Source organism: Haemorhous mexicanus, chromosome 20, assembly GCF_027477595.1.
Source record: "Haemorhous mexicanus isolate bHaeMex1 chromosome 20, bHaeMex1.pri, whole genome shotgun sequence".
Classification (NCBI taxonomy): domain Eukaryota; kingdom Metazoa; phylum Chordata; class Aves; order Passeriformes; family Fringillidae; genus Haemorhous; species Haemorhous mexicanus.
In genome coordinates this window covers 5,021,224-5,047,266 of record NC_082360.1, presented here as the reverse complement: position 1 = coordinate 5,047,266, position 26,043 = coordinate 5,021,224, and the positions used below count along the sequence as shown (strand labels likewise).

Here is a 26,043-nt window from a genome sequence, read left to right as displayed (position 1 = left end):
GGGCTCCCAGGAGGAGATGCTCTTACCTGACACTGTGTTCCCTGTGCTCTCAGCCATGGAGAGCTGCCAGGGAAAGCCAGGAGCCCCTGGCACCCCAAGGTAAGGGAGGGATCCCCCACAGGGCTGCACCCCTGCCTACAAGGCATGCACCAAGAAAAAGCAGCACATTTGCCTGGCACAGGTGCCTGCAGCCCCCATTTACACATCCCATCCCAGCAAACAGGGCTCTGGCAGCAAGCCTCCCCTGTCTGAAGTCGCAGTGGGGTTGGGTCCATCACTCTCCACTGTTTCCCAGTAATTCTTGTCCTGAGGCAGACCTTGCAGGAAGTTGAAGCACAGAGCTGCAGCTGCCTTTGACAACACATTCAGAGGCACATCAGGATCACCAGGATCCTTCTTCACGGTGAAAACAGGCCAACATTAAAGTCCTGCAGCCACTGCAGCCCACAGCTACAGGGTTTCCACCATATTCTTTCCCTTTAACTCCCAAATGCAGCTTTTTTTGGCAGCAGCAGGTCCCTGATGCACTAGACACTCTTGGGTAAGGATTTGCTGTGTACATGGTTTCTACACCAGAGAATCAGGATTTACCCAAAAGTCCCTGACAGCATCCAGTGGTCTCAACCCAAAGGACCCTATCCCAGAAAACCAGCAAGAACCCCAAATGCAGCTCTGCCTACAAAAACAAAAACAAACAAAAAAAAAAAAAGAAAGAAAATATGGGAAGCTCAAATCAATATTTATGATTCTTGATTATCTGAATTTTCAGGAATTTAGCAATGCAATTGAGGGGGCAGAGATAAGCTGTTCCTCCAGTCCCAGAAAGCCCCACAACCCACACCTGGAAGGACTGAAGGCAGAATGAAAAAGTTCATTCTTCACTGAGAAAGAAAACTTTTCTGAGGAATGAAAAGATGACAAAATCTGCTTTGCTGTGGCAGAGCTTCCAGGGAAATGAGGCCGATTACTAAACCTGCTTGGGATTTGGCAGGCAGCTGCTGGGAAACGTGTTGGTTTGTCTGGAGAAAGAGAAATCAGCTTGGAGAATTATTAGCAATTAAAGAGAGGAGCTTTCCATGCTCCACACCCAAAGTCAATGAGTGTTTCTGTAGCACTTTATCCTTATCAACATCAGGTTGCACAGCTGGAGCTACAGGTCCATCACCCTGGGGACCACAGAAACTGCCCAGGGTTCCAGCCAGCCTCTCCTTCCTGCTGTGGGCAGTTTCAGCCTCATCTTGCAACACTGGAGCCTTTGGCTCTTCCCCTGTGACTCTGCGTGAGGTTTCTTGCTCTTTAACATCACCTGCAGTGGGTAGGTGTGTTCTGATTCCCAATTTTACGCAAGTTTTCACAAGTAGGATCAAGAGAGTCACCCATGCTGTGCAGAGGAGCAGCTCAGCAGCACCAGGACCCAGCAACACCCAAAGCTGAGCACACGGTAAGGTCCCAGTCCTGCAATCCTGCTCCTGGGCCTCCAACACCTCTTGGGACCTCTCTGTTCTCCCCTAGGAATTATTGACCCTTTGGGCTGACACATCCAGTTTATTTACCTGCTTGCCTGGGAGCTGGTTACTTTGCTGCTAGATGGCCTCTTCCCCACAAAAACCAATTGCATCTTTGGTGTCCCTAAGCAGTAGGGGCACCTCTGGAAGGGTCTGGGCCCTCATCAGTCTCCAGACAATTTTCCATGCACCGCAGAAGGGAGAGGTTTCATTAATTACAAGGTGAGCCATTCCCCAAGGAAGGCATCAGCTAACAAAGGAAATAACTCACTGGCCTCCCAACAGTTACAACTTAATTAAACCAGGATCCTTCCTCAAAGGCACCATCAGATTTCTGGGGCCATGCTAGAGCTGAAAGAGGAACCAAGCAGCCTTCAGCCCCAGGGCTGCAATTGCAGGTGGAATTTCCAATGCCAGAGAAAGGCACTCCATTTTCTTGCAAATGGATCTCATCAAGAACAATGCTTCCCTGGAGGTTTTCCATCCCAGAGCGGTGCCACAGCCCAGTGCTGCACCATCCCATTTCACCTCTGTGCTCAGGGCTCAGATCTGGTGTCTCTCCAGCAGCAGGGCAAGCACAGGGGGAGCAGCATCGGAGGTGGACTATTCCACTCTCCTGTATCCTCCTTGGAATCCCTGTTGCCTCCTTGCAGCAGGAGAGCTGCTTGACCCACAAAACTTTTATCTCCAGACCATAAAGTAAAGACAAAAACTTATATTACCAGGTGGTCTAAGCCTGGTGCTCCATTTCTCTCTACATCACTAGGCAGATCCACCAGCAGCTTTTCCATCTGCAGATATATAATTTAAATGGAATTATGTCAGCAGCAGGGATCACACTGTTCCTGTTCTATAGCCGTGCTTTGGAAATGGATGCAGATTTATTTAATATTGAATTCTGACTTTTCTCAGATCTGTCAGCACAGCTCCCTTGGCTTCAGCATAGCTGAGGTGCTGGGTGCAACTGAAAGCAAGATCCAGCACACAACACTCTGGAGTTATTAACAGCGCATGAATAATCTGGATACAATGCCCCTCTAATGCCAACAGCAGCATTAAAAGTGCAGAAACAGTACCAGCAGAAGCAATTTCTCTGCTCTCATATGAGCACAGGCTGCTTTCCACCCACTGCCTCCAGCAAGCTCAGGAACACCCAGTCTGCCTCTGGCTCACAGAACACGACCTGGACACCAGTTCGTGGCTGTTGAGACCAAGGCAGGACCATCATCCCACTTATCTGCACAGCTGCTCTGTCACAGTCAGTACAAAGATGTTGGCCAGATTTCCAAAACCCCAGAACTTGGACCCTGCAGCCTCATAGCGTTGAAAACAGAGCCCACTGCCCTCATTCCATGGTGAGGAACACCTCCCTTCCCACCTGACGACTCCCATGCCTGTCTTTTTTAGCCAAATTAGGTGCTTGGTTTAGTCAATATGCAAGACAAGTCTGGCCAATTCATGCAATCCCACCAGGAGACAGCATTTCCCCCTTTGGGGTGGAAGTCATTAGCAGATTGAACAGTATTTCTAGCTGCAATTGGTCTGATTTTATCCTTCAGACAAGCTTGCTTTGTGCCTTTTTTTTTTTTTTTTTTGTACTGTTAAAGTGCTCTTTGTTATCTGGCAAAGTACTTAAGTGTAATTAAGTCACCCAGTCCTTCATTTGATAAGGACTAAGCCGTCTGAGTTTTTGCATTCCATCCCTCTACATGCCTTCCAAGCTTTCGGTATGCTTTTAAAACCCCTGACACCAAAGTTGAAGGAGTCAGTTTAGCATTTCTGGCCCAAAGAGGGGAACAGATCACCTCCCTGCCCTTGCCTCCCACCTGACACCAATCCTCCTTCCCTCCCAGCAGCAAAGGCAGGGGGACTTTCCCCATCCTGCCCCTTGGAGGCTCCTGCGTTTCACCCATTGATAGCAGCGCTGCCCTCTGGTACTGCCAGCCAGGGCAGGCATGCTGTTAGCGTTGCACACTGGTAACAGAAGGGTTTCTGTATCCAGGGTTACCTCTGCATGTGGAGGTGTAGCCAGAGGGTTTAACCTTGCCTGTTCTCACTCCAAATCTTCCTGGGCTGGTGGAATCATTGCTCACACACATTGCAGATCAATTCCAGCTAAACTCCATCCTCATGCTGTCCCCTGCATGCAGGGCAGCTTGCTGCCAGGTATTTCAGAATAAATTCCATCTCCTTTCAGGAGTGTACCAAGGAAAAATAAAAAAAGTCTCTCCAGTTGCATTAGGATAAAGTTATACCTGGCTCAAGCTGACACTGTGCAGCCATTTCTGCTGGAACAGCTTCTTGATTAAATCTGCCCATCCCTACAGCTCCTGACAGCTCCCAGCAATGCCTGAAAAAGGAAAAGGAGGCTTTCAGGAGAAAGGAGCACAGCTGTTCACTTCAGTGGCATCACCCTCACTTTTCCAAGTCGTTGTTCAGAGCACTACATACAAAGACTGCATCCCAGCCTGTTCCCCAAGCTCAGCCTTTTAAAACCTCATAGATGGATATTGAGAAAATCCCGACACCAGTTCTCTGTGCCCCCAACTGAAATAAACAAAATAAAAACATTAATTTAGCTGCACACCAATGAGAGTTGCTCTGGGACCACATGGGAAGCACAGCTCAGGTGTGCAGAGGTTTGCAATGAGAGGCACAGCCCTTGCACCCAAGTGCTCCTGTGAAGCTCAGTGCCCCCAGGATGACTAACAGCAGCACTGTCAGGACATAAACTACTCCCCAAAACAGCCAGGAGCTCTACCAACTTCTCTGAGGCAAGCACAGGCAGTAGGGCTCAGCATGGATGCAGGTTTTCAAATTAGTTTAATTTTTAGCAACAGATTTATGTGAGAAGAGGGGGAAAGCAGCTTGGTTATTGGGAAAGATTTATGGGACAGTCCCTGCACATGTGGCAGGAGCTGCCACATGCAATATTCATCCAAATGTCCCAGGGCTGCTGCACACACAGGCTGGACTCCATACCTCCCCCAAGTGCTCCATCAAACACATCAGCTCCCAGTGTGGTTTTAGAGGACTTAAAAAAAAACCTTTGCCGTGTCAGGTAAAAATTACTCTATTCTTCAGCATAAAGCCTTATTGAAAAGCAAAAAAAGCAGACAACTGCCTTTACAATCTGCACCCAGACCCACACGTGACTGGCAGAAAGATAACAGCCCTCAGACACTGAGTGGTTTTCAATTTACACAGTTCTTTCAGTGTAGAAATGCACCACTCCTACAAACCTGCCTTTTTACTTCAGATGGAATCCAATCACACAAAATACCATGTATACATTTGAGAGAAAATTCTTAGGTTATAAGTTTAAAGCAAAAGGGAGTTGCAGCCACAAAACAGCCTTGGTGTAGGCTCTGAAAGTTGTGTGCAGCTTCAAATGCAAGCAGCAGCACTTGGCTGGGAAGTGTCCAGTCAAGGCCAGCTCTGTGCAGGGATCAGAGTCCTTAACATCCATTTAATGGCCCCAAAGACAGGGCACTCTGCAGGATCCCACAGCCAGTGGGACACTTGGGATCAAAGACCATCATATCAACCTCACCAGGCTCCCAGCTTGACTCCTGAAGCCACACACCCAGGAGGGAGGGAGACCAGAGAGGATGTTAAGAGGGTTGCAAGTGTCATATAGTGGCAAACCTTCTCCCAGCATTGAAGAGCTGCTGTGGAGTCAAAGCTGGTGGAGAAAGAGCAGAAGGATCAGACAAAGGAGTCAACAATCATCACATGAAGACTCCTCCCACCTTCCTCCTCAGAGCAGGGCATGCCAGCTCCTCCAGCCCACCCCACAAGTGCTGCCATGGGCCAGGTTTCAAGCAGCAGCCCAGTTTTCAAACAGCACAAAGCAGAATCACAACCAGCCTTACTTCCCACCCCTCAGTGCCTGCTTCACACCAGCTGCTAGCTGGAGATTCATCCCTTCCCACTCCATCCAATAACTCTGCTGGCAGTTTGCTTCCCGTAAGAAAAGGAAGGTACCAACATCCTCTTTGGCCTTGTGTACCAAGAGCAAATCAACCTGCTCTAGTGCTGGAACTGAAGCTGACTCAGCCTGTCACAGAGCTGTAGATGGCACTCGGTGTTCACAAGGCTGATTTGTTTGTTGGAGCTGTTAAAGCACCATCATTATTGTAAACTCCTACTGTAGCACTTGAATTAAACTCGGGAGCTCAGAGAGGTACACACCAGCATTCCAAATAAACTCAGCAGAGACCTTTGAAGCACAGACACAGAAGAGAGTTCAGTGGTCCTGGGACTGCTGGTGCAGACACTGAACAGCTCCTCACCCTTTGTGAGCACACCATCATCTGCTGCTCCACATCTCACTCTGCTTATGGGCTCAGCCAGACAAGCAGCACAGCAGGAATTGTTCATTCCATTTGGTTTAAAGCCTGGCTGCACAGAACAGGTAAGGAATAGCCTGAAGCTTCACAAGCTAATGAGACACTGCAGAGCAGATCCTTAATCTCCCAATTCCTTGCCTTAAACAATATATCCTCCCTCTCAGTCTCCAGCACAAGCCAAAGGCACCCTGGGTGTCCTGACTCAGTCACTTGTCTCCCATCTGAAGGCATTTCCCTGCTAGGCATCTCCTTTCATGGAATGCTCAGCAAGAAGCAGCAGGATTTTGAGTGCTTCTCCAGATCAAAGCCAGGGAAGACATTTCCAACTACCTGGTGAGCACAAACACATTGCAAAAGCTATGAAACTTGAGCAAAGAGCATAATCCGTAGCCTCAAACTCTGCACAGCGAGGCTCCTTCACCCCAGGCAGGCACCCCAGTGTCAGTCTGTCCAGCTGAACCATGAGCAGGGTGCCAAGGCACATTGGGGAAATGAGGAAAGCTTCAGCCATTCTCTCCAGACAGAAATAACTCAGCATTTCTCCCAGCCCACCACTGAGGTAAGAAAGGCTCCTGACCATTTCAATCTTGCTGCACTCGGTCAGTGGTTCCTTGGTTTTCACATACAATTAACAAAGTGCAGTTTCCAGTAAGTGATTGCAAATGAATCCTTAGGTCCCTAACAGACAGCAGCTCCAGAAAGTCACACAATGGCATTTGGAAAGCCCAGATTCAGATCAGTACTGGGGTTCTAGTGGCTGATTGTGTAGCACTGCTCTGTATAACAACACTAACTCTGTTTTCCTGCCACCAAGCAGAGCCCCAAGAACTGTCTTGCAGTATGGAAAGTTACACAAGGGCAATTTCTACCACAAATTTAGAACTCAGCATGAAATTTAAGCTCTTTCCATTTCTCAGCCATCAGGAGGCAGTGGTAGCTGTCAGCAAACCAGAGCACGTAGTGGTTTTGGAGAGGTATTAACTGCTTAATCCCCAAACTCCTGTTCTCAAAGACATGTATGTTTGGTTTTTTTCTTAAAAATCTCCTTCTATCTTCCAAGCCCAGCCCAGCCCTGATGAGTGACAACAGAGGTTTAGCCCAGAAACCCTCCTCAGTAATCTCCTGCTGGAAAAAAGTCTCTTTCCATTGCCCTGCCCAAACTCCCAGCTGTAACATGCTGTGGGAATGATCACAGGCATCCTAAAGCAATAAGGAATTTGCCAAAAGAGTCCCAGGTGAGGCTAGAAAACAGACAGATCCCACACCTCCCAGACAAGCTGTAACACCTGACACCATTACCTGCTTTGTATCCAAACCCAAATACTTCAGTGTAGGCTCAAGGTCTGCCAAATCCTGCTGGAACAGACTGCCAAACCACCCCTTCTCATGGTCTACTGTAAGAAGTTTAAGTTGCCTCAATCATGCTCTGGAAGCTCAGAATTGAGATGTTTCCTCTAGAATATAATTAAGTATAATAAAATCAGACAACTGATTGCTGAACTACAGCTAATCCATGATTACAGCTTTGTTGGGCATAGCTCATAGCAACTGTGATAACACCACAGGTATTGCAACACACACAAATTGAAGCACTTGCCAGTTTTAGGGAGTTTCATAGAATCACAGAATGGTTTGGGTTGGGAGGGACCTTAAATCTCATCCCTTTCCAGAACCCTGCCTTGAGCAGGGACACCATCCACTAGACCAGGCTGCTCAAAGCCCCCTCCATCTTGGTCTTGAACATTTGTAACAACCTTTTCTGTCCCAAATCACACAAAGCATCTACACACAAATCCTCCTGGAATCAGAACAAACTCCATGGGTTGCAATAAGGCAAGAGGATGGGCAATGTTATCCCTCTCAGACACTGTTTTCCAAGTGTTACCATTTGTAAAGTCTGAGGCACAGCTGGTTTTTGCAGAATTACTAAAATATTTCCAAACACCCTGCCAGGAACTGCAGGAGTTATTAACACAGGGATTAAAGCAGGTAGCTGTACCTGGCAGAGCTGCTCTGCTCCAGCACAGAGCATGCAATTCCCACCTGGCTGTGCTACATGAAACTAGAAAAACAATCCTAAGGCCAAACCTCCTCCTGCTTTTTCAAAAAACACTGAGTGTATTTACATCAAGTTCATCCAGGAGTTAACCACAACGAACTTGAGAACATAGGGACTGCACAAACACAAATTCAGCACAACAGAAAAGGACTCAAACCCATCCTCACACCCCTCAGCTCTGCTCTGCTCCCCCCTGGAGAAGGGTCAGAAGCACAGGAGGGAGAGCCAGGGACAGGCTGTCCTGTTCAGAAGAGCCAGCCAGCCCCCACTTTTCTTACACTTTATTAACATTTTTGCCAATCAGAAAACACCCCCACCACAGCAAAGTGGGCAAATGCATCACACTCACCTGCTCCACAGGCCCACATGCACTGCTCTGGTTTATTCAGTGTGGTGTCTCTCCAGGCTAATCAAACCTTTCTCACCTGGGATGATGGCAGTGTCCCACAGGGGAATCAGGAGCAGCTCTGGCCTCCACCATCAGCTTCCTCTGCAGCCTCCCCTGCCACCCAGACAGCGAGGGCTGGATCCTGCTCTGCTCCCTGGTGCCATACACCCACAGTCTCCCCGTGAAACCTCACAGTCCCACATCCATCATTATCTGAGCTCCCAGGACCCCCCAAGCAAACCATTCACTCACAGTGCCAGGTTTCACCACTGCTCAGCTCAGGGACCATTAGTTCAGCTTCTTTCCACAACCCCGTCCACAAAGAGAACCCAAGAGAGCCATGCTCCACACAAAATACATTCAGGTTCCACCCTGAACAAAGGTAAAAAGACCTCAAATTTAAGGAAAGAAACCCATCAAAAAACCCCACCATGAGCACCACAGTTACAGTTCCAAAGCAACAGGACAGAAAGCTAATGTTAAAAATCCTAATGCAAACCCAGAGTATACAAAGGGAAAAAAGAGAGCCACCTCACCCTCCATTGCTAAGTGGAGAATAGGAAGTGCAGCCCCCAGGACCACCCACACCCAGCTGGTGACACTCAGAAATAGGGCTGATAAGAGGATTCAGCTGGGGAGAACACAAGTCCCATCCTGCCAGGGCTTTGCTGGTGCCCCTGAGAGGAACAGGACATCCCCCTACCACATGACAGCTAAAATCCCAGTATTGAGAGGAAACATGAACTGAGATTAGTCTTGACATTTCTGGGTCTTGTAATCACAGTGGGTGACAAAAGCAAACTCTGGATCAGAGCTTTTCCCTGAGCAATTTAAACACAGCTATTTTAAGAAGACTGAGCTAAACAAAGGGGTGACAGCCCAAAAGTTGAAAGCCACAGGATGTGGGGTCCTGGGATTATGTGATAATCAGGCAGTCCACACAGTCTCCAAACTACATGTACTTTTTGGAAATGAGGGTGAAAAAGCACTGCACAGCTCCTCATCCCATCCGTGGGTTCTTGTCCCCCCACATGCCATGGAGAGGCACTGCTGGCCAAAATCACTTGACCCCCCTCACAAGGTGAAGGCTCAATTCAGGAGGAGGAAATAATGAGGCAGGAAGCAAAAATTAAATCATTTCAGTGGAAAATGGAAGGGAATGGTTTTTGCATTCATCTCCCCTTGTTGGCATCTTGTCAAAGAACTTTTAATGGGAAACCACAGCTGGACCCAGGGATTCTGGTGGGGAGAAAAGCTGTGTTTTTCCTACTTGAGGCTCAGTGCCTCCTCTGAGATACCCCACAGCAACAGGAGACAGGTTTGACGTGAAACTTGAACTTTTGGTGCATTTCCCCATCAGACCTGTCCGTGCCTTCCCTGGCAGCCAATGAAGCCATGCTGGCAGAGGTGTGAGGCCCCACTGGATTGCTGCACACTCCAGGCAGTCAAAGGCATCAGCTACTGCTGGAGGCCAGGAGAAATAGTGACACCACTGAAGGGACAGTCTTCCTGCCCCAGTGGGCAGGACACAGCCACTTCCAGACTGGTCTGGCTGATCCCACGTGGCTTTGACAGCCCCATGGCAGGGCACAGCCTGTCAGTGATGCTGGGGAAATGTACTGAAGAGTTTATTGTGCTGATAAGATTTTAAGAATTTGTGAGAATTTAACAATTATTTATATTGTAATTACTAAGAATTTATTATTTAAGGAAGTATTTTCCTTTGGAGAAATGTACTTAAGAAAAGGCAAAATGCAGTGAGGAGAGAGAGGGAAAACATGATAGATGGTCCTATGAGCAGCATGGCCGGGGGAAAGAGGGGAAGGACAGGTGGTTCAGGTGCTGCACTGCTCCCCAGAAGCCTGGACAGAGTAGATATCCAAGCCTGGGACTAATATTAATTTGTAATAAAATTTTGGGGGTTTTGTTTGTTTTTTTGTTGGGTTGTTTTGTTTTGTGGGTTGGTTTTTGTGATTTTTTTTTTTTTTTGTTGGTTTGGTTTTATTTTTTTTTTTAACTTAAACCCAGCCTGTTTACCCGTGTCATTTACCGGGACGTGATCTTCCTGCCCTTTACTCCAACCCGTGATTCGTTTCACCACCCTCCTCCCATCCCGGCTGCGGACGGGGCGCGTGGGAGCGAGCGCCGGGTGTTGATCGGGGGTAGCTCAGCATGGCGCACCTGGGTCAGATTCCGGGCAAAACCCAGTGCCCGGCTCCGTCCCTCCGCACTGCCCGGCCCTGGGTGTTCCGTCCCGCCCCGGTGCGCGGCCCCGTCCCTCAGCAGCGCCCATCCCTGGGTGCCCCGTCCCCTCCCCGCTCCTTCCCCGTGCCCGCTCCCCGCCGCTCGCAGTCCTCCGAGCCGCCAGGGGGCGCGTTGGCGGCGCCCACCCCTCTTGGCGGCGCTCGTGCCCGGCGGCGGAAGGACGCGGGTCCGGCACGTGCCCATGGAGGCCGGCGGGTCTCGCCGCCTCAGGTGGGGCGGAAGGGGGGAAAGCGGGGAGGCACCGTGGGAACCTGCGGTGAGGGGGCTGAGGAGGTGCCATGGAAGACCGCAGACACCCGCGCTACGGGAGGTCGCGGGAGCACCGGGGGAGCCTGCTTTATTGGGGAGCGGGGAGGCACCGGCGGAACCCGCGGTACCGGGGAAAAGGAGCCACCGGCGGGAGCCACCGATGAGGGGGCCGGGGAGGTACCGGGGGGATCCGCGATACGGGGCCTGGAGAAGCAGCGCGAGAACCCCCGATACGGGGATCTGGAGGGGTTACCGAAGCACGGGAGGACCGGGAAGCTCCGGGGGCACTGCAGACCGGGGCTGCCCGCGGTCCGGGCTCCCGGGGCTGGCGGCCTCTCTCCCGTCCCTCAGCACCCCGCTGTCGCCCGCAGCACGGCGGAGCAGCCGGAGCGTCGCCGGGCCCCGCGGAGCCCCCTCGGGCAGAAGGATTTCCTCCCCGACGGCTCGGCCCGGCAGGCCGAGAGGCTGCGGCGCTGCGGCGAGGAGCAGTGGCAGCTGCTCTGCGAGGAGTGCCCGGAGCGGCCGTAAGTCCATCCCTGGAGCGGCGCTGGAAATGGCTTTCCCTGTGGAAGGGGTGATGCCGGCGGGCAGAACACAGCTCAGGGGTTACGGGTGCGATCGAGCTGTTGGTAGCAGGAGGTGTTGGTCAGGGCAGTAAACCCCCCGCAGTTCACCTGCACACTCAGGGTCCGTGCTGGAGCAGCAGCAGTGCGACACAGCCTGACTGTCCCTGAAGGAGCACAGGGACATGCTGGCACACCTGTGGCTTCAGAAAGTCCCTCACAGGGCTCTTGGTTTCCACAGGTGCGTGTATAATCCTGTAGCCTTTGCAGGTAGCAGCCACTGCCTTCTTGGCATGATCCAAGTTACAGAGTGTCTTGTTGATGCTCCTGTGTGGCCTTCTGCAGATTTGACCAGGTGTCAGTGCCCCTGATATATCAGTCTTAGTGGTTTCAACAGTGCTGCCAGACTTTGGTGCTTATCACTTGGGAGACATTCACACCCACCTCTCAACACAAACCTTCTCTGCTTGGCCTGCAGGTATTACTTTTTCCCTGTAAATCCCCGTGGGTGGGGTGCAGTGATTAGAGCATGTCTTGGCATCAGCTGAGTTCTGTATGATACAGAGTCACTGAATGGTTTGTGTTTCAAGGGACCTTAAAGATCACCCCATTGGACTCCCTGCCATAGGCAAGGACACCTTCCACTAGACCAGATTGCTCAGAGCTCCATCCAGCCTGGCAGTGAATGCTTACAGGAATGTGGCAGCCACAGCTTCTCTGGGCAACCTCTGTTAGTTCCTCAATATTCACATATCCTGGCTTAGGTCATGCATCTCCAGCAAGCTGCTGTGGCCTGTGGACATGTCTCTGTGGTGCTGACTGAAGACACTTTTAACTGGTTGGTCATGATAAAGTGGTGCTGCTAGATCCAGGGGAGGATGGCTTTCTAATGCCTTGTAAAAATGCCACTTGGAAATTTCCTGCCCTTTGACACCTTCCTGAGCTTGTTTTGTGTTGCTACACCAGGAACTGATTTTTTTGTAGGCCACACTAGCAGTAACAAACGGATCTTTATTCTTCTCAGGGGGAATCTGGTGAAGGCTGAGTGGAAACCAGAGCAGGGCATCGTGGAGCTGAAGTCCCCTGCGGTGAGTGCTGCAGAGTGTGCTCTGTGCCATCATCTCCTGCTGCCTCACAGGTTCCCTAATTTGCTTCTTGCAATGGAAGGGAGCCTGGCTGTCAGCAGGGAACAGCCAGAACCAATCAGGGATTTGTGCTCCTGTTCCAGGGAAAGTTCTGGCACACCATGGGGTTCTCAGAACGAGGCAAACAATGTCTGCTGCCCGAGGAAGCTCTGTACCTGCTGGAGTGTGTAAGTAGGATGAGGGCGCTGGGTCCTCACTGATTGGAGGAGCTGTAACAACTGAAAAACAGCTGGTTCTCAAGGAATTGTCTCTTTTAGTGTGCTGCTGATGGACCTGTTTGTAACCAGGCTGTGGGTTCATACCCTGTACTCTCAAGTAGTCGCTGTGTCACTGACAGAGTGTGTTAATTGGATCTGTGGCCAGTTTGTTCAGCTTAAGCAGAGATCTTTGGGGTTGCTGCTTGGGATTTCTTCCCAGTGTATATGGCAGAGAGAAATTTAAATGTGGCAGACAGAGTAGTGAGACCATGTTGTGTTCAGTGCTCCTTTGCTTGCAGAAGTGCTGCTTAGGGCTCAGCTGGATTTCTTTGCTGTAGAGAGGGGTTTTTTTTTGGTCTCCCCACCAAAACCTGAAATCAGTAGAATTGGTGCATTGATCTAAAGGGAACTTTTATCCCTCAGCAAAACAAACAGATTGTGAGCGTCTGATGCCATCTCTTAAATCCTGGCAGCAAAAGTGGGGCTTTTTTACCCCTGGCATTCTGAGAAATAGTTTGTAAACAAATTGATGGCGATAAAATGGCTTAGTCAGATGCTGAGTACAAAATCCCCCCAAAAGCAGAAAAGACCAGTGAGATGCCTTCAGCCTATGTCATGGAAAAGGTGTGGTTCCTAGGGTTTTGTTTTCTTTATGAGTAAACACCAGGAAAAAGAGGTGTAGCCTAAAACAGCCTCCTGGAGGTCGTTTGCTATTCCCAGGGGAAGTTACCTATGGGATCTCTGGGTCTGTAAAGGAAGTAAATGCTTCTGAGGAGGCACCAACTGATGCCACCTGAAGCTGCTGTTCGTTCCTCTGCTCCAGTTCTCAGTTATGCTGGTCATAAGTGCTTTTGTCGTTATGCTGTATCCTGAGTCGCTTAGATCATCAAAGTTAATTTATCTCTCCAAGCAGTGGTTATTTTATCAGCTGAGCATTTTGCTCCCAGCTGCATCCTCTGAACAGATGCAGGAGCTGAGAGCTGTCGGTGAGAACTTCTTACCTGGCTGATCAAACCAGGGTATGGGGGAACTGGGTATGAGAAAGGGACTGTAAGTAGTCCAAGTGGCACATGGGGAGAGATGAATATCATGGCAGGGAGGGTGCTGGGACCAGCTGTCAGGACCAGTGGGAAAGGACAGGGTGTGAGCTTGTGTAGATTTGTTCCTGTGACTCACACCAAGCTTCTGCCCTGCAGGGCTCTGTCCAGCTCTTTTACAGAGATGTGCCCCTGTCAATCCAGGAAGCCTATGAGACCCTGTTGTGCCAGGAGGCAATGAGCCTGTCACATTACCAGGTGTGTTGGAACCTCCAGCTGCTGGAGGAGGATGAAGGCAGAAAGCCCAGCCTCTGCCACACAAGCTCTTCCAGTGGCTGGAAACAGGGTAGGATGATCGGGGAGGGAAGTCATCTTTAGTTGTTCCCATTCACCTTCTTTCAGATGTTCAGTTCCTGTTTCCTCACCTTTGCTTTGGGTCCTAACTCTGGCATTTGCTCCTCTGCCAGTGCCACATTGTGTTCACTGTCCTGGTTTAGGGCAATTTTGGGAGAAAAACCTCTAAAGAGGTTTCTTCTAGAAAGCGAATTCAAGTGGCCCCTCCTGCAACTGGTTTGGGAAAAAGATTTCCTTGGAGAAAAGTAGAAAAAACTGTTTATTTAACAGGCAAAGCATTCACCAGCACAAAAAATGAACAATATTAAACAATAAAACCTCTTGCCCCTCCAAAAGAGATGACAAACTCAGAAAAGTCCCCTTAGTGGGCTGTAGCTTGGCTCACTCAGTCTCTTATCCCTCTGGCACTGGAAATGCTGCGGTCCAGGCCTGGCCCAGTGGGCCACGGGTGTGAGCTGCTGGTGCTCTTCTGGTGTTCAGTCCAGAGCAGGTTAAACAGGTCCAAAGAAAAAGAAAACCCACAGTCCAGGGAGCTCCTCTGCCTCAGCTAGCTAAAAACCAACTAAAAGCAAAGGAGAGCTCTGTCCCACCATCTGTCCGTCCGCAGACAATACAGCCCAGAAGCAGGAATGTGGAGGAGTGAGTGCAGTTTCTGAAAACAAGCTGCACGCTTCTTCTCCCCCTACCTTCGCTCTCAGAACAAATCTTAAAGGTGCAAAACTTATTTCTGGGCTAAACAGAAGAATGGGGATACAAGCATCATAAAGTCACCCCAGGACACCACTCAGTTGTAGTGGAACTAAAGTAAATTGTGTTTAGAGCTGTCTTTTAACCTTCTGCTTTCCTTTGCTTTAAGGTGTTCAGCCACTTGAAGCAACTGGGTTATATTGTACTGAGATTCAACCCCAGGTAACCAACTTTTCCTTCCCGTGCTGCTTTCTCCTTCCTGAAGACCCTGAGACTCTCTGTACCCACTGCCTGGCCCCAGGGTATGGGGACCAGAGAAGAGGACTTTGGCCCTGCATTCCATCTCTTGGGAGGATTAAAGGCTAAAAGTGGCACTCTACCCTTCTTGCTCCTCCCTCCTGAGGAGGTGATTTGGAACATGAAATGGGGCATGAACTGAGGGCCATCCTGGTCCCACTTGGGCATTTTCTGTATCTTTGGTTGCTGTCTCCTGGGGGCTAAGCAGAAGGTAGTCCTCTTCATCAACGTGCTCTCAGCCTCCGTGTTGGTCTCTCTTTCCAGCACTGTCCTGTCTTCCTACGAGAGGCAGCTGAACTTGGAAGGTCACTGCAAGAGCTCTGGGAAACACCATCGCAAGAGGAGGAGAAGTTCCAGCCCCCGGTAAGGATGTGGCCCAAAGCCTTCTCCCATCCTCTTCAGGCCATGTTTGCTCAGGAGCAGCTGCTTTGCTGCAGTGTCCCCGGGCCCTCCTGCTGGGGGTGACCTTGTATGGCACCTTGCTCTTGGCTGTTCCCAGGCAGTGCAGCACTTTTCCTGAACACTTTGCAGTGGTCCCTTTTGTCACGTGTGTGTCATGCAGGGGCTAAGAGGGGCAAATTGCCCCCAGGTGCCCCAGCTGTGGTGCTGAGATGTCCAAAGAGAAGGGTGGAGAGGCCAGTGCAAAAGGAATACATGTCAGGTGCCTCCTCCTACTCTTTTTTAGCAGGAGCACAGCTACCACAGTGCACATCTTGCATTTATCCACCTCCTCAGTTCAACTTATCTTGCAAGACTCAACAGCAGAGAGCAGACTTGTGTCCTAGGGCTTGCACATGTCTGAAACATCACCACAACCTTACAATGAGCAATTCTTCTCATAATTCTGACAGTTCCCAGGAGGTGGCGTCAGCCTTTCAGAAACGGGGAGGATGGGGCTGGAGAGTCTCTGTTGACAGTAAATCAGTGCCTGAGGAGTTGTGGAATTGTAGGAACTGGGAGATTAAACTGCTGGTCTAAGAACTGCCCCATCTTCTCTGGAGTCAGGGTCTGAATCTCACCAATAAGAGGTGCTGGCAGGCAGGTTTCTGCCTGGCCTGTGCTGCTTTGGCTGAAGTGCACAGTGTTTGCATGGAGGCGTTTGGGTCAGTGTCTGGGGTGTGGACCTGGCATGGCAGGTTGGGAACATTGTCTATACAAATCAAGGCTGAGATTCTCTTTGGCATTGAAGTCAAAACTTGTGCAGGACTTCTCGGAAGTTCAATCTGCATTTGGCATTCACTCTTTAGTTTTGCCTGCTTTTTTTTTTCTCATTTGTCTTACAAAGAAGTTGTTGTAAAGGGTTTGCAGACCTATCTGGGGGCTCCTGCCACCTTGCCTGTCCTTCCTTCAGGCTTGGCAGACTGCATTCTTCCTGTTATCAGGGAGCAGGCAGAATTTAAAGGAAAGCAAGCTGTACCACATGCTCTCCCTGAATTTTTTACTGTTCCTTTGTCTTCAGGTTGCATGAGAAGAAACATAAAGTATATGAGGACCTTCCAGAAGCTGAAGGGACCTCCAGCAAAGATGGAGATGACTATGGAGACTCCATTCCAGTGAATGAAAAGCCCTTGTCAGTGCAGCCAAAGGAATCAGATGCTGACAGTGCAGAGGGGGAGTCAATGCCAGTTCCTCTTGATACAGGACAAAAGGACTCTCTGAGCTTCTCCAGCAGGCAGGCTGGAGGCCACAAGGAGAGCAGCACTGGCACCCATGCACCCCGCTGGGATTTTACCACCATCACCTTTCCCAACATGGCCTCAGACCAGCCATGCACACATCTGCCCTCCCCTGACAGCAGGCTCTTGCCAGAGAATGTGCCAGGCAGGGATGTGGATGCAGCTTCCTGGTGCACACAGATCAACCTGAAACAGGAGAAGCTGTCACGGAAGGAGAGGAGGCAGCAGGAGAGGGAGAGCAGGTACACTAGCAGTGTCAATGCCGACCAGGAGGTGAGACGCTGCTCCAACTGGCAGGAGTACAAAGCCCTCTTGGAGCAGAGGAGACAGCAGAGGCTTTGGAAGAGACCTTCACACCTCTGGGACCAAGCTGTCACACCACTGCTGCGGCCAGAAGAAGTGACCTCGCCAGGTAGTGGCTCTGGGAACTTGACAGGGACTGTTCTCTCCCCCCCAGCTCTGAGAAAGAGTGTGTGGTATGCAGCAGCAAAAGGGATGACATGGAGAAGCTGAACATCAGTTTTGGGGACAGTATTTAGAGCAGGAGAATCTTTCTATAGCCCACTTAAGTGCCAGGATAAACAAGGCCTTGGGAGGGCTTCTAATCCATTCCCCATGTCCTGCTGTAGTGCTGTCTTTCCTGCTGGGCTGTTAGGCGTGTGCAGTCAGGGCCAGCAAGATGCAAAGCAACTGCAGAGTGTCTGGGCTGTGTGCTGGGAGGAGATGAGGAAGTTGAGGTCTTTGAAGTAGCCAGTGGTGACTGTGGAACTGCCAGCCATTGTCAGAGGAGGAAGGCTCGTGGGTGGTGTGGAGTGCTTGGAGTGCCCTGGGAGGGAAGCTGCTGGTCTGATCCTCTCCCGTTCCTTCTCCCTGCAGCTGCGCTCCTCGAGCAGATTAGTGTGCTGCAGCCCTCCCACATCCTGGATGGAGCCTCCTGGTTAGTATCCAACCAGTCAGCTTGGAGCTGTTGGGTAGTGGGAGTGTCTTGGGACTGTCCCTGCTTGTGAGGTCTGTGAGGTGCTCCCAGCAGGAGTTTGGGAGCTGCTGCACATCCAGGGTGCCGAGAGAACCCAGTGCATGACCCCCTAGCATCTCTAGTGAGGGGGTGACATTTCCGTGGAGTAGCAGGTCCTGCAGCCACAGAGCCAGGGCTTTCCAGGCCAATTAAAACAGCAGGGTTCCTCTTTTATCCTGCCCTTTTCTCTCTGCCCCCCCAGCCAGAGGTTTGGTTGGATTTCACCTGTGCCTCATCCCTGGAATGTGTTGCCCTCTCTGATTCAGTGGTTATGAAACCTTGGCTTTGGGACTTTGCGTTCTGCTCCTGCCTCAGAGTGTGTGTGGTGCTTGTGAGCAGTTCCTGCAGAGCTTTGCTCCTGTCTTTGTTAGTGCTGCTTCTTGTGAGGGTGTGGGGTACATGTGAGCCAGGATCTTGCTCTGGTCTGACCACGGGAAAGCTCTGGAAAGTAATTAATGCAGTTGCAGGGTCAGTCCTTTGAGGAGTGAAGCCTTTCAAGAGACCCAAACTAGTCAAAACTAGACCCAAACTAAAGGGAGTTTTTGCTCCCTCTTTTCTCTGCTGTACCCATACCCTACAGTGTTTCGATCCCATACCTGTGTGGGTGTGTTCCCCTGCAGGCTGCAGGAGGACCCAGAGGCCATGAAGATAGACTTCAACGTGTATCAAGCAGATGCTGTGTCCAAGTTTAAGAAGACAAACCCTGGGAAGCCCCATGTCAGGATGTGTGTTCGGAGGTACCCTCAAATCTTGTGCTGTTTCTGAAGCTTTGCAGTTGTTGTGGAAACAAAGTCCTAATGATCTGTAAATGACCCAACATCTTGTGAGATTTACAGATCATCAGAGTGTTTCCCTTGAGGGTGGTCCTGCCCAGGATTTTTTTTTTCTTTCAGTTCCTCATCCTTTGTTGGAGGCTGTGGTGACAGTTGTCCCCTCTTCCCCCTGCCCTTGCATTCAACCCACACTGTTTGGCCATCTGGTTGCTGCTCATGTCTGAGTATCACTGGGAGTCAGGAGACTCCCAGTGATACTCAGAAAGAAGCCACAGCTTTTATGCAATGCTTGTGAAATTCAGGTAGAACCCAGTGCTACGGGAGCTGAATCCTCAGTCAGTGCAGATCACTGTGGAATTCTGCAGAGATGAACCTCCCCAGAACTTGCTACAGGCTCTGAGCCATAAGTTCAGTGTTTTGATCTTTGTCAAGTGTAATTTTCAAATCACTAAGAACAGAGGGTAGGTGTCCCCTTTCTGCTGGATCAAGAACTGATACTAGAACTCCGTAGCTAGGTACAAAGTTCAGTTTCTGCCTTTTCTCATTTTGCTTCATTAAAACTGTCCCTCTGCTCTCTGCAGCTGTAGTAGACAGGGCAAGGAAGGTGGTAATGCAGTTTTACCAAGGTATGTCATGAGCCAGTAGAATGATCCTTGTTGCCTAAATATTTTCAATGATGAGCAAACAGACTCTGCAGAATTAGAAGGAGGGAAAAGCAGGTCAGATGTTGCTCCCAGCAACCTAAAGATCTTCCCAGCACAAAGGCATTAAGATTGCAGTGGATTGACCATTTGCCAGTATCCCTGTGAGCTACATCTAATGAGCACAGTGTGGAGCAGTGTTAAGTTATCTTTGTTTTTGGCAAAGGATTCAACAGCTCCCAGTTCCAGGCATGCTGGGTACTCTCAGGGCTGGCAGGACTGCAGGTGAGAATCACTACCAGCTCTCAGGCCAAAGGGAGCTGTTGTGATGGCTGGCCAGGATAACTTTGCCTCTTGTGTTCTTCTTGCTTGAAGAACAAACAGGATGTTTTTTTCTCTCTGTAGCTTTGATGAGCAGATCCCCTCCCTGCGGGCTTTGAAGCGGGTGACGTATTTGAGTGGGGACGTCCCTCTGGTCTTTGCACTGGTGGATCATGGAGAAATTACCTTCTATTCACTGAAGGAGTTCAAGCTGCCCATTGATGTTTATCACTGAAGTTCCTGTCACTTGCAGAAATGGGATAGGATAAAGGGAAGAGTTTTACTCAGGAGTTGTTTTCCTGATTAATGAAATATTACAGAAAACAGAGCCTGTGATAACTGGAACCTTGGGAAGTTGGCCACTTTATTGGCTGTTACATACTTCACCCACCCAGATTGCTCAGGCATAATGTGTAATTTACAGCACACGAGTCTGTTTGGCTTAGCTGGGCTTTTCTGGACTGGAGTACACTGCTTTGTTCTTGAAGCCACTGGCTCTCCAGCTTTCTCGCCTCATGGACCACCAGCCTGCCTTTCCTGAGTCATCTTTTGCTGACTGTAGTCCATTAGAAAACACTTTGCTGGTGATCCTTTTCACATGTAAAGAACTACTGTGCTACACCAGTGGAATGGTTGGAGTGTCACTGAGGTCAGTCAGGGACACAATAAGCTGATCAGTGCTGGTATCCTGAGCCTCTGTCATTCAGCTCTGCCAAGGACCATCAGACCAGATTCTGGTCTGAAAAGGGCACAGCCATAAACTCAATCACCTGGAGGAAAGTTTCCAGACACTTGAGAGCAGGAAACTGTGCCTTGAACAAAATTTCATCAGCCAGAGGCCACAGAAAGCCTCAGAGCATTGCAGATGGCAGCTTGGCCTCCTGCAGCAGCTGTGCTGAGATGCATTTTGGCTACACAGTGTTAAGCCATGCTAAAACTTGACCCCCAGTATCAGCACACTGCATCTGGCAGTCTTACCAGGGCTGAACTGCAGCCCCTCTCTTTCAGCCCAACATCTTTCCTGGCTGTGGATCCTTGTTATTTGTCTTGCACGGGGGAGGTCCCTGGGTAAAGAGAAAAGCTACAAATTCCTCATGAGCTTTCCAGTCTGCTCTCCACCAGGACCTCTAGGTACCAAATTTGCTTTAGCCTCTATGCCAAAAGTGCCAGGTGCCAGAAGGTCTGCTCAGTGGGTGGAAGTGAGCTAAGCATGGCTGTGTTTGGTATCAAAGTTTGATATTTTCAGAACTGTAATAGCAACTGGTTTAGATGTGTTTTATTTGGTATTTTTTTAATTCCTTTTGGAGGTGTGGAGAAGGCTAAGCAATAAAAAAATCCTTTTCCAACGATTCAGGCTCCTCCGTGTATTTCTTAATTCCCCTAGAAATGTTAAGTTATGCAGAGGGAGACTGTGGAGGTTACTGGGACCCGAGCAGCAGCAGCTGGTGAATGCCTGCTCAAGGTCATACAGCCCTGTGGCTGTGTAACCCTGGTAACCCTGCTCCTACGCCGTCTGTGCTCAGCTGCAGCCGCTGCCCTGTTCCCAGGGAGGGCAGCGTGACTCAGAGCCTGGAGGTGACCCTACATCCGCGTGCAGTTCCTGTCGGCACACAACACCTCTTCCTCGTTCATCTATCTTCCTTCTGCGTGGTCAGAGGTATTGTAGCCCAGGGTGCCGGGGCTCTGCTGCCAGCGCCTGGCTCCTGTTTCACACACGCACCCCAGTTATCAGATGCTGGAAGTCAGCGGGGCTCTCCTGAGGTGAGGGGTCTGGCGGCTCCTCCCACGCTCCCTCCACTTCCTCTTCCTTCTTCCAGCAGGGCTTTGGCTCTGATAGTTTTCTCTAAAGCCGGGGTTGGCAACCCCAGCTGCCCTCAGCGTTCTCCCAGACTGTTCTGCAGATTAAAGGCAGTGGGAAGGGAGTTTCTAAGAACAGGCGCAGCCAGAACTCCAGCCTGACCCACAAGGCTCGTGTTTGTCCTGGAATTAGGTCAAACGCATTCCTGTTGATTTCAGTCAGTCTCATCTCTTTATGCCAAGGTGGAATTGTATCGATGAACTCTACGAGAGCCACCCAGTGAGTTTCACTGGGGCAGAGACTCCCTGATTCAGCACAAGACAATTACAATTTAATAACCACTGCAGGGAGGATTGAGAAACTGGCTGCCTTGCTCAGCACTGTAACATCCGATGCTGCCTTAACCCACCCCAGAATAGGAGCATGATCCAGACTGATACCGCTGCTCCACTTTGGCCTGTGATGCAGATCGGCTGAGCATTGCAAGAAGATGAGAGAACTGAATGTTTTATTGAAAAACATCACTTTTGGAAACGTGGATGAAATACTGTTACTGGACCCTTGTCAGAGGTAATTTCATGCTTTTGCATGGATGCAGAGTGGGCAGACCTTCACCTGCCATTGCCCTTTACATAAATACAGCTTCCTTGTCCATCTGCTATTCCCTACAGCAGGACACGGGGTGGCTGCTGCAGGACGGTGCAGTGGGACTTTGTATTCTCCAGCGAAGGCTTCGACTTTTTGCAAAGTCTGCCTATTTTCACAGCCGCAAGGCTGTGAAAGCTGGGAGCTCCCTCGTGGGGCTGGAGCCGGGAGGAAGGGCCCTGAACTCTGGCCCCGGCTTTCCCCGCCGCCCTTTCCTGGGCCGCCTTTCGCGGCCTTTTCCCGATGCCGGGTGCCCGCGCTCCCCGAGCCGTGCGATGCCGCTCTCTGATTGGCTACAGCGAGCGCCCTGCTGAATTATTCATGAGCGCGCTGGCAGAAAGGGAGGCGGAGCCGCGGTCCGGCCTTGTTTGCATGCGAGGCCACGCCTATGCATGCGGTTTGCATAGCAGGGCCCCGCCTACTGGGCGGTCCCGCACCAGGCCCCGCCCCGCCGCGCCCCGCCCGGAGGTGCCCACGGAGCGAGGCCGCCGCGCAGCTGAGGGGAAGCGGGCGCGGAGCGGAGCGCGGCCGGGGCGGCCCGGCCCTAGCCCCCGCAGGTGAGCGCCGCTCGCTGGGGCCGCGCGGGGAGGTGGGAGGGGCTCCCGGGAGGGGTCCCGGCGGGAGATCCGACCGCCACGGCCCCGGCAGAGCCCGCCGGGGCGGCCCCCGCCATGCCCGCAGGTGCTTGCCGGTGCCCCCGCCCCCGAGGGGGTTCACGTCGCCGGTGCCCGCGCTCTGCGCGCTCTCTGGGCCGGCCGTGTTGGGGCTGCCCACACGTGAAGCCCGGGGACTCCGGCAGTGTCTCCCCGTGGAACTTGCAGCCCAGGCGCTGAGGGCTGGTGGGGTTTTGTTTGCTACTGTGTCCGCTCCCGGGCTCGCTGCGCTGTGTCTGTCCCGGCCGGAGCGCGCAGCCCCGCGGCACCGCGCGGCCACTCCGCATCCCGGGATTCCCCGGGGGAGGTGGCGGCTGTGGCCGCTCCGGGACTTCCTGCCGGGCCCTCCAGCGGGTCCGGGCCGGGGCCGCTCCCGGGGGCTGCGGGTACCGCTCCCGCCCGGTCCTGCGATCGGAGATGCCACTACCCGCAGCCCGGCCCCGCAAGTCTCCAGTGCTGCCGCTGGCTCCCAGCGGCGGGTCTTGGAGAAGACAAGAACAAGAACTGCAGTGACTCTGACTCCCTCAGGATATTCTGTTAGCATTTTCTCTCTCTTTTTTTTTTTCCTAATGCCCGTATTAAATGCACCTTGTCACTATTGGTTTTCTTTCCCCTCCCCAAAGTTGTGAGAACTTGCTGAATGAAGGAGCACGTTACTTCCAGCAGGCAGCAAACAGGTGTAATAAACCGGTGAAGGAAGTTCAGCCTTTGTCTCAGATTGCCCTTCATTCTGTCGTGGGAACGGGCTCTTGCTGGTATCTCCCCTCCTGGAGCTGAGGCTTAACCTTGGTGTTGGAGAAAGCTTTGCCTGTTTGTGTTTAGTTTTGTTGATGGTGTAGTGCAGTTGAATCAGGCTCTCGGGTCTGTGTTTCTGCAGCCAATGGCACAAAGCCGTGTGTTGGTGTGGGGGTAGTGACAGGACAGGGGGACAGCTCCACTGAGATGGTAGAAGTAAAAGTTGTCCATTGTCATGTCTTACTTGATGGGGAATGCTGCTCTTTTTGTAGTCATCTGAGAGCACTTCAGTCAACTGGAATGTCTGGCTTTACCAAGTCCCAGCTGAAGCTGTGTGCCCAGAGCAGCTGCCTGGTGATCTGAGCTTTGAATCGGGAAGCTGGTGCTTCTGACAAGTGGAATGCAAAGTGCTGGTACGGCCCAAGGCTCCTCCATGCATCCTGGCACGTTCCTTGTAGGGACAGACTGGCCCATGGAGGAGATGAGGATGATCCGTGCCAGTAGTGAGCAGTCCCTAATCCTGCTCAGTGCTGCTTGTAGCCTGTCAAGGGGCTCTATATAGTTCGTGGTATTGGAGAGGGAGAAGAGTTCTCAAATGACTTCATAGGATGGTGCTGAGGAACGTCTTTTATTTGGTTTTGAACAAATTGCATCTGCTATAACAACTGACCGAAGAAAAGTACAGGAGGAGTTGAACCAGTTGAGAGCCCTTTATCTTCCAGTGGCCTTCTGGTATGGTAACATAATTATTCCTGGGAATTGCTTATGGAAGAGGTGTGTCTTTTCTTGGCTGACACAGAAGCTTGAGAAATGTCAAAGAGCAAGGGAGGTTTTAAACCTATGTCTTGCAGTTAATACGTGGCAATAAGAGTATGTGATACTCCCAGTGCCATCATCTTTCTTTAAAATACCAAAGGAGGCACTGGTTTTTATTCTGTGCCGAAATTGTGTGAAAACCCCAGTTCTTATATAAACGTTCCTCATAGCTGGATCTCTGTGTTGCTTTATGAAACAAATGCTTTCATGTTTGCTCCATCGACCCACTGTTTGTAAAGTGCTGCTCCAAAGTTACAAGCCACTTTTCTGTTTGAATCACGCTCCTTAGCAAAGCCTACAAAAGGTTTTGCATCATGGGCAATAATGCTGTTCAGTGCAAAGACTTTGTTCTGCTGTAGCGTTTTGAAACTTTGTGTTGTCATGACCCCATGACAAGGAGAACACAATAGGAGTCCTAATGACACACAAGGTTTGCACAATTCCCAAATTCATTGCAGGTGGGCGGATCCTGGTAACTCCAAGTACAAGGCTGTTGGTAGTACATGAACTCGCCTGAGTTGTGTGATTAGTTCTCCATTCTGTTCAAAGAGTTCTTGGAGAATCTATGTGTGATACTTTGTTTAATATTGTTTGTGTTTTAGGAGGGCAGCCACCTGCATATAGTGTTGCCACAGTCTGTTCAGTTGTTCATAACGCTGTCTGTCTCTCCGGGTTCACTGAAATTAATTCTTTTTAGAGGATCTTTTGGTTTTCCTCTCTGACTACTCTATGCAAGGTGCACATAAACACTCTGCTGTTTATGAAGCTGCAAGTGGTGGGGGGTAGCAGTGGCTCAGCAGTTGTGTAAGGGAGATTTCTGCATGGTCTCATTAAACTGAGATTAATGTTAGAGCATCTTCCTTCTCCTGGGAAAAGGAGGTGGTGTCTTACACTTTCTCTCTGGGTACTGCAACTGCTCTTTCCCTTTCTTTAGGTGTTCTGCTTGGCTTGTGCTTTCTTCTTGAGTATCTGCCTTGACAATGTGTCACAGCCGAGCAGGGGGTAGGGATGAACAGTTAAAGAATAGCTCAGGCTCGTTTCATTGATTTCAAGCTAAAATTGTTCTTAAATTTGTCCTCTCACAGTGAGTCATGGCACCTGTAATCGATAATGTGATAAATCTGGTGTTTAAGTGATAGTTTGCTCAGTTCTGTTGGTGTGAGATCGCTTGGGCTAAGGAAGAGCTTTTTGCTATGCAGCTGACCCAGCCTCTGTTGTCTTGCTGCTGACTCTGTTGGTAACAGCAACAAGGCAAACTCGTGGGTGCAGGACAGAACCTGGTTCAGACAAGGCCATGGGAGTGACTGTTTGTTACAGCGGCACCAACTGCCTGGAGTTCAAACAAAGCTGCTCGATAAGGCCTCTTTTGTTTTAGCAGAGTTGATAAAATGTTATCAGCTGCATAGGTAGATGTTCTCTCTTTAAGTACCTGTAAGCAGGAAGGAGTGCTGAGGAAAGAATGAGAAGGAAACCTAAATCAAGGCAGGATTTAAGATTTCTTGAGATACTTGCTGGCATTTTGAAAAGAAAGCTCTTGGACTGTATCCCATTTAAAACCTGTTCAAGCTGAGTAAAGGTTGCCAAGGAAGCACGCAGATGGTACCTTGCAACTCTGCTACGTGAGCAAAATAAACTCATTATGGGTATGTTTTTGTTGTGGGGTTTACTTGAGACTGCATCCACACTTAATACTGTCTACGTAATAAAAACTTCTGACCTGGGCTTCCTCTTCTTGCAAGACTGGATTAACTTGTGTGATTGGGACTTACAACATTTTGGCTGGAAATTCCACTCTCATGAGAGGACATAAGGAAAAATTGCAACAAATTTCTGCACAGGGTAGTTCCTGGCCAGCCTATGCCAAGCTGATGG

At 50.5% G+C, this 26,043-nt stretch overlaps 2 protein-coding genes across 12 annotated transcripts in view; both read left to right on the top strand.

Moving 5' to 3' along the window:
• Window positions 1-10,702: 10,702 nt before the first annotated feature.
• TSEN54 (tRNA splicing endonuclease subunit 54) lies at window positions 10,703-20,873 on the top strand. Of its 10 annotated transcripts, none has more exons than XR_009488949.1 (12): window positions 10,703-10,779; window positions 11,190-11,342; window positions 12,406-12,469; window positions 12,610-12,693; window positions 13,920-14,018; window positions 14,971-15,023; window positions 15,363-15,461; window positions 16,558-17,186; window positions 17,651-17,711; window positions 18,410-18,526; window positions 18,683-19,488; window positions 19,609-19,780. XR_009488949.1 is itself a non-coding variant. In XM_059864647.1 (12 exons), the coding sequence occupies exons 1-12, from the start codon at window positions 10,751-10,753 to the stop codon at window positions 19,641-19,643; spliced, it is 1,482 nt and encodes a 493-aa protein (XP_059720630.1). In that variant the 5' UTR covers window positions 10,703-10,750; the 3' UTR covers window positions 19,644-20,873. The 10 variants fall into 10 exon arrangements, 5 of the variants coding, with proteins under 5 accessions (XP_059720630.1, XP_059720628.1, XP_059720631.1 ...); XM_059864647.1 differs by having other exon boundaries at window positions 19,430-19,488; window positions 19,609-20,873; XR_009488950.1 differs by lacking the exon at window positions 10,703-10,779 and adding an exon at window positions 10,848-10,995.
• A 1,521-nt stretch (window positions 20,874-22,394) lies between these two features.
• The window catches only part of LLGL2 (LLGL scribble cell polarity complex component 2), a 32,884-nt gene continuing 29,235 nt past the window's right edge, over window positions 22,395-26,043 (top strand). For both annotated transcript variants that reach the window (XM_059864643.1, XM_059864642.1), the window contains exon 1: window positions 22,395-22,524. The gene's annotated coding sequence lies outside the window, so the exon portion shown is untranslated. The remainder of the gene's footprint in view (window positions 22,525-26,043) is intronic.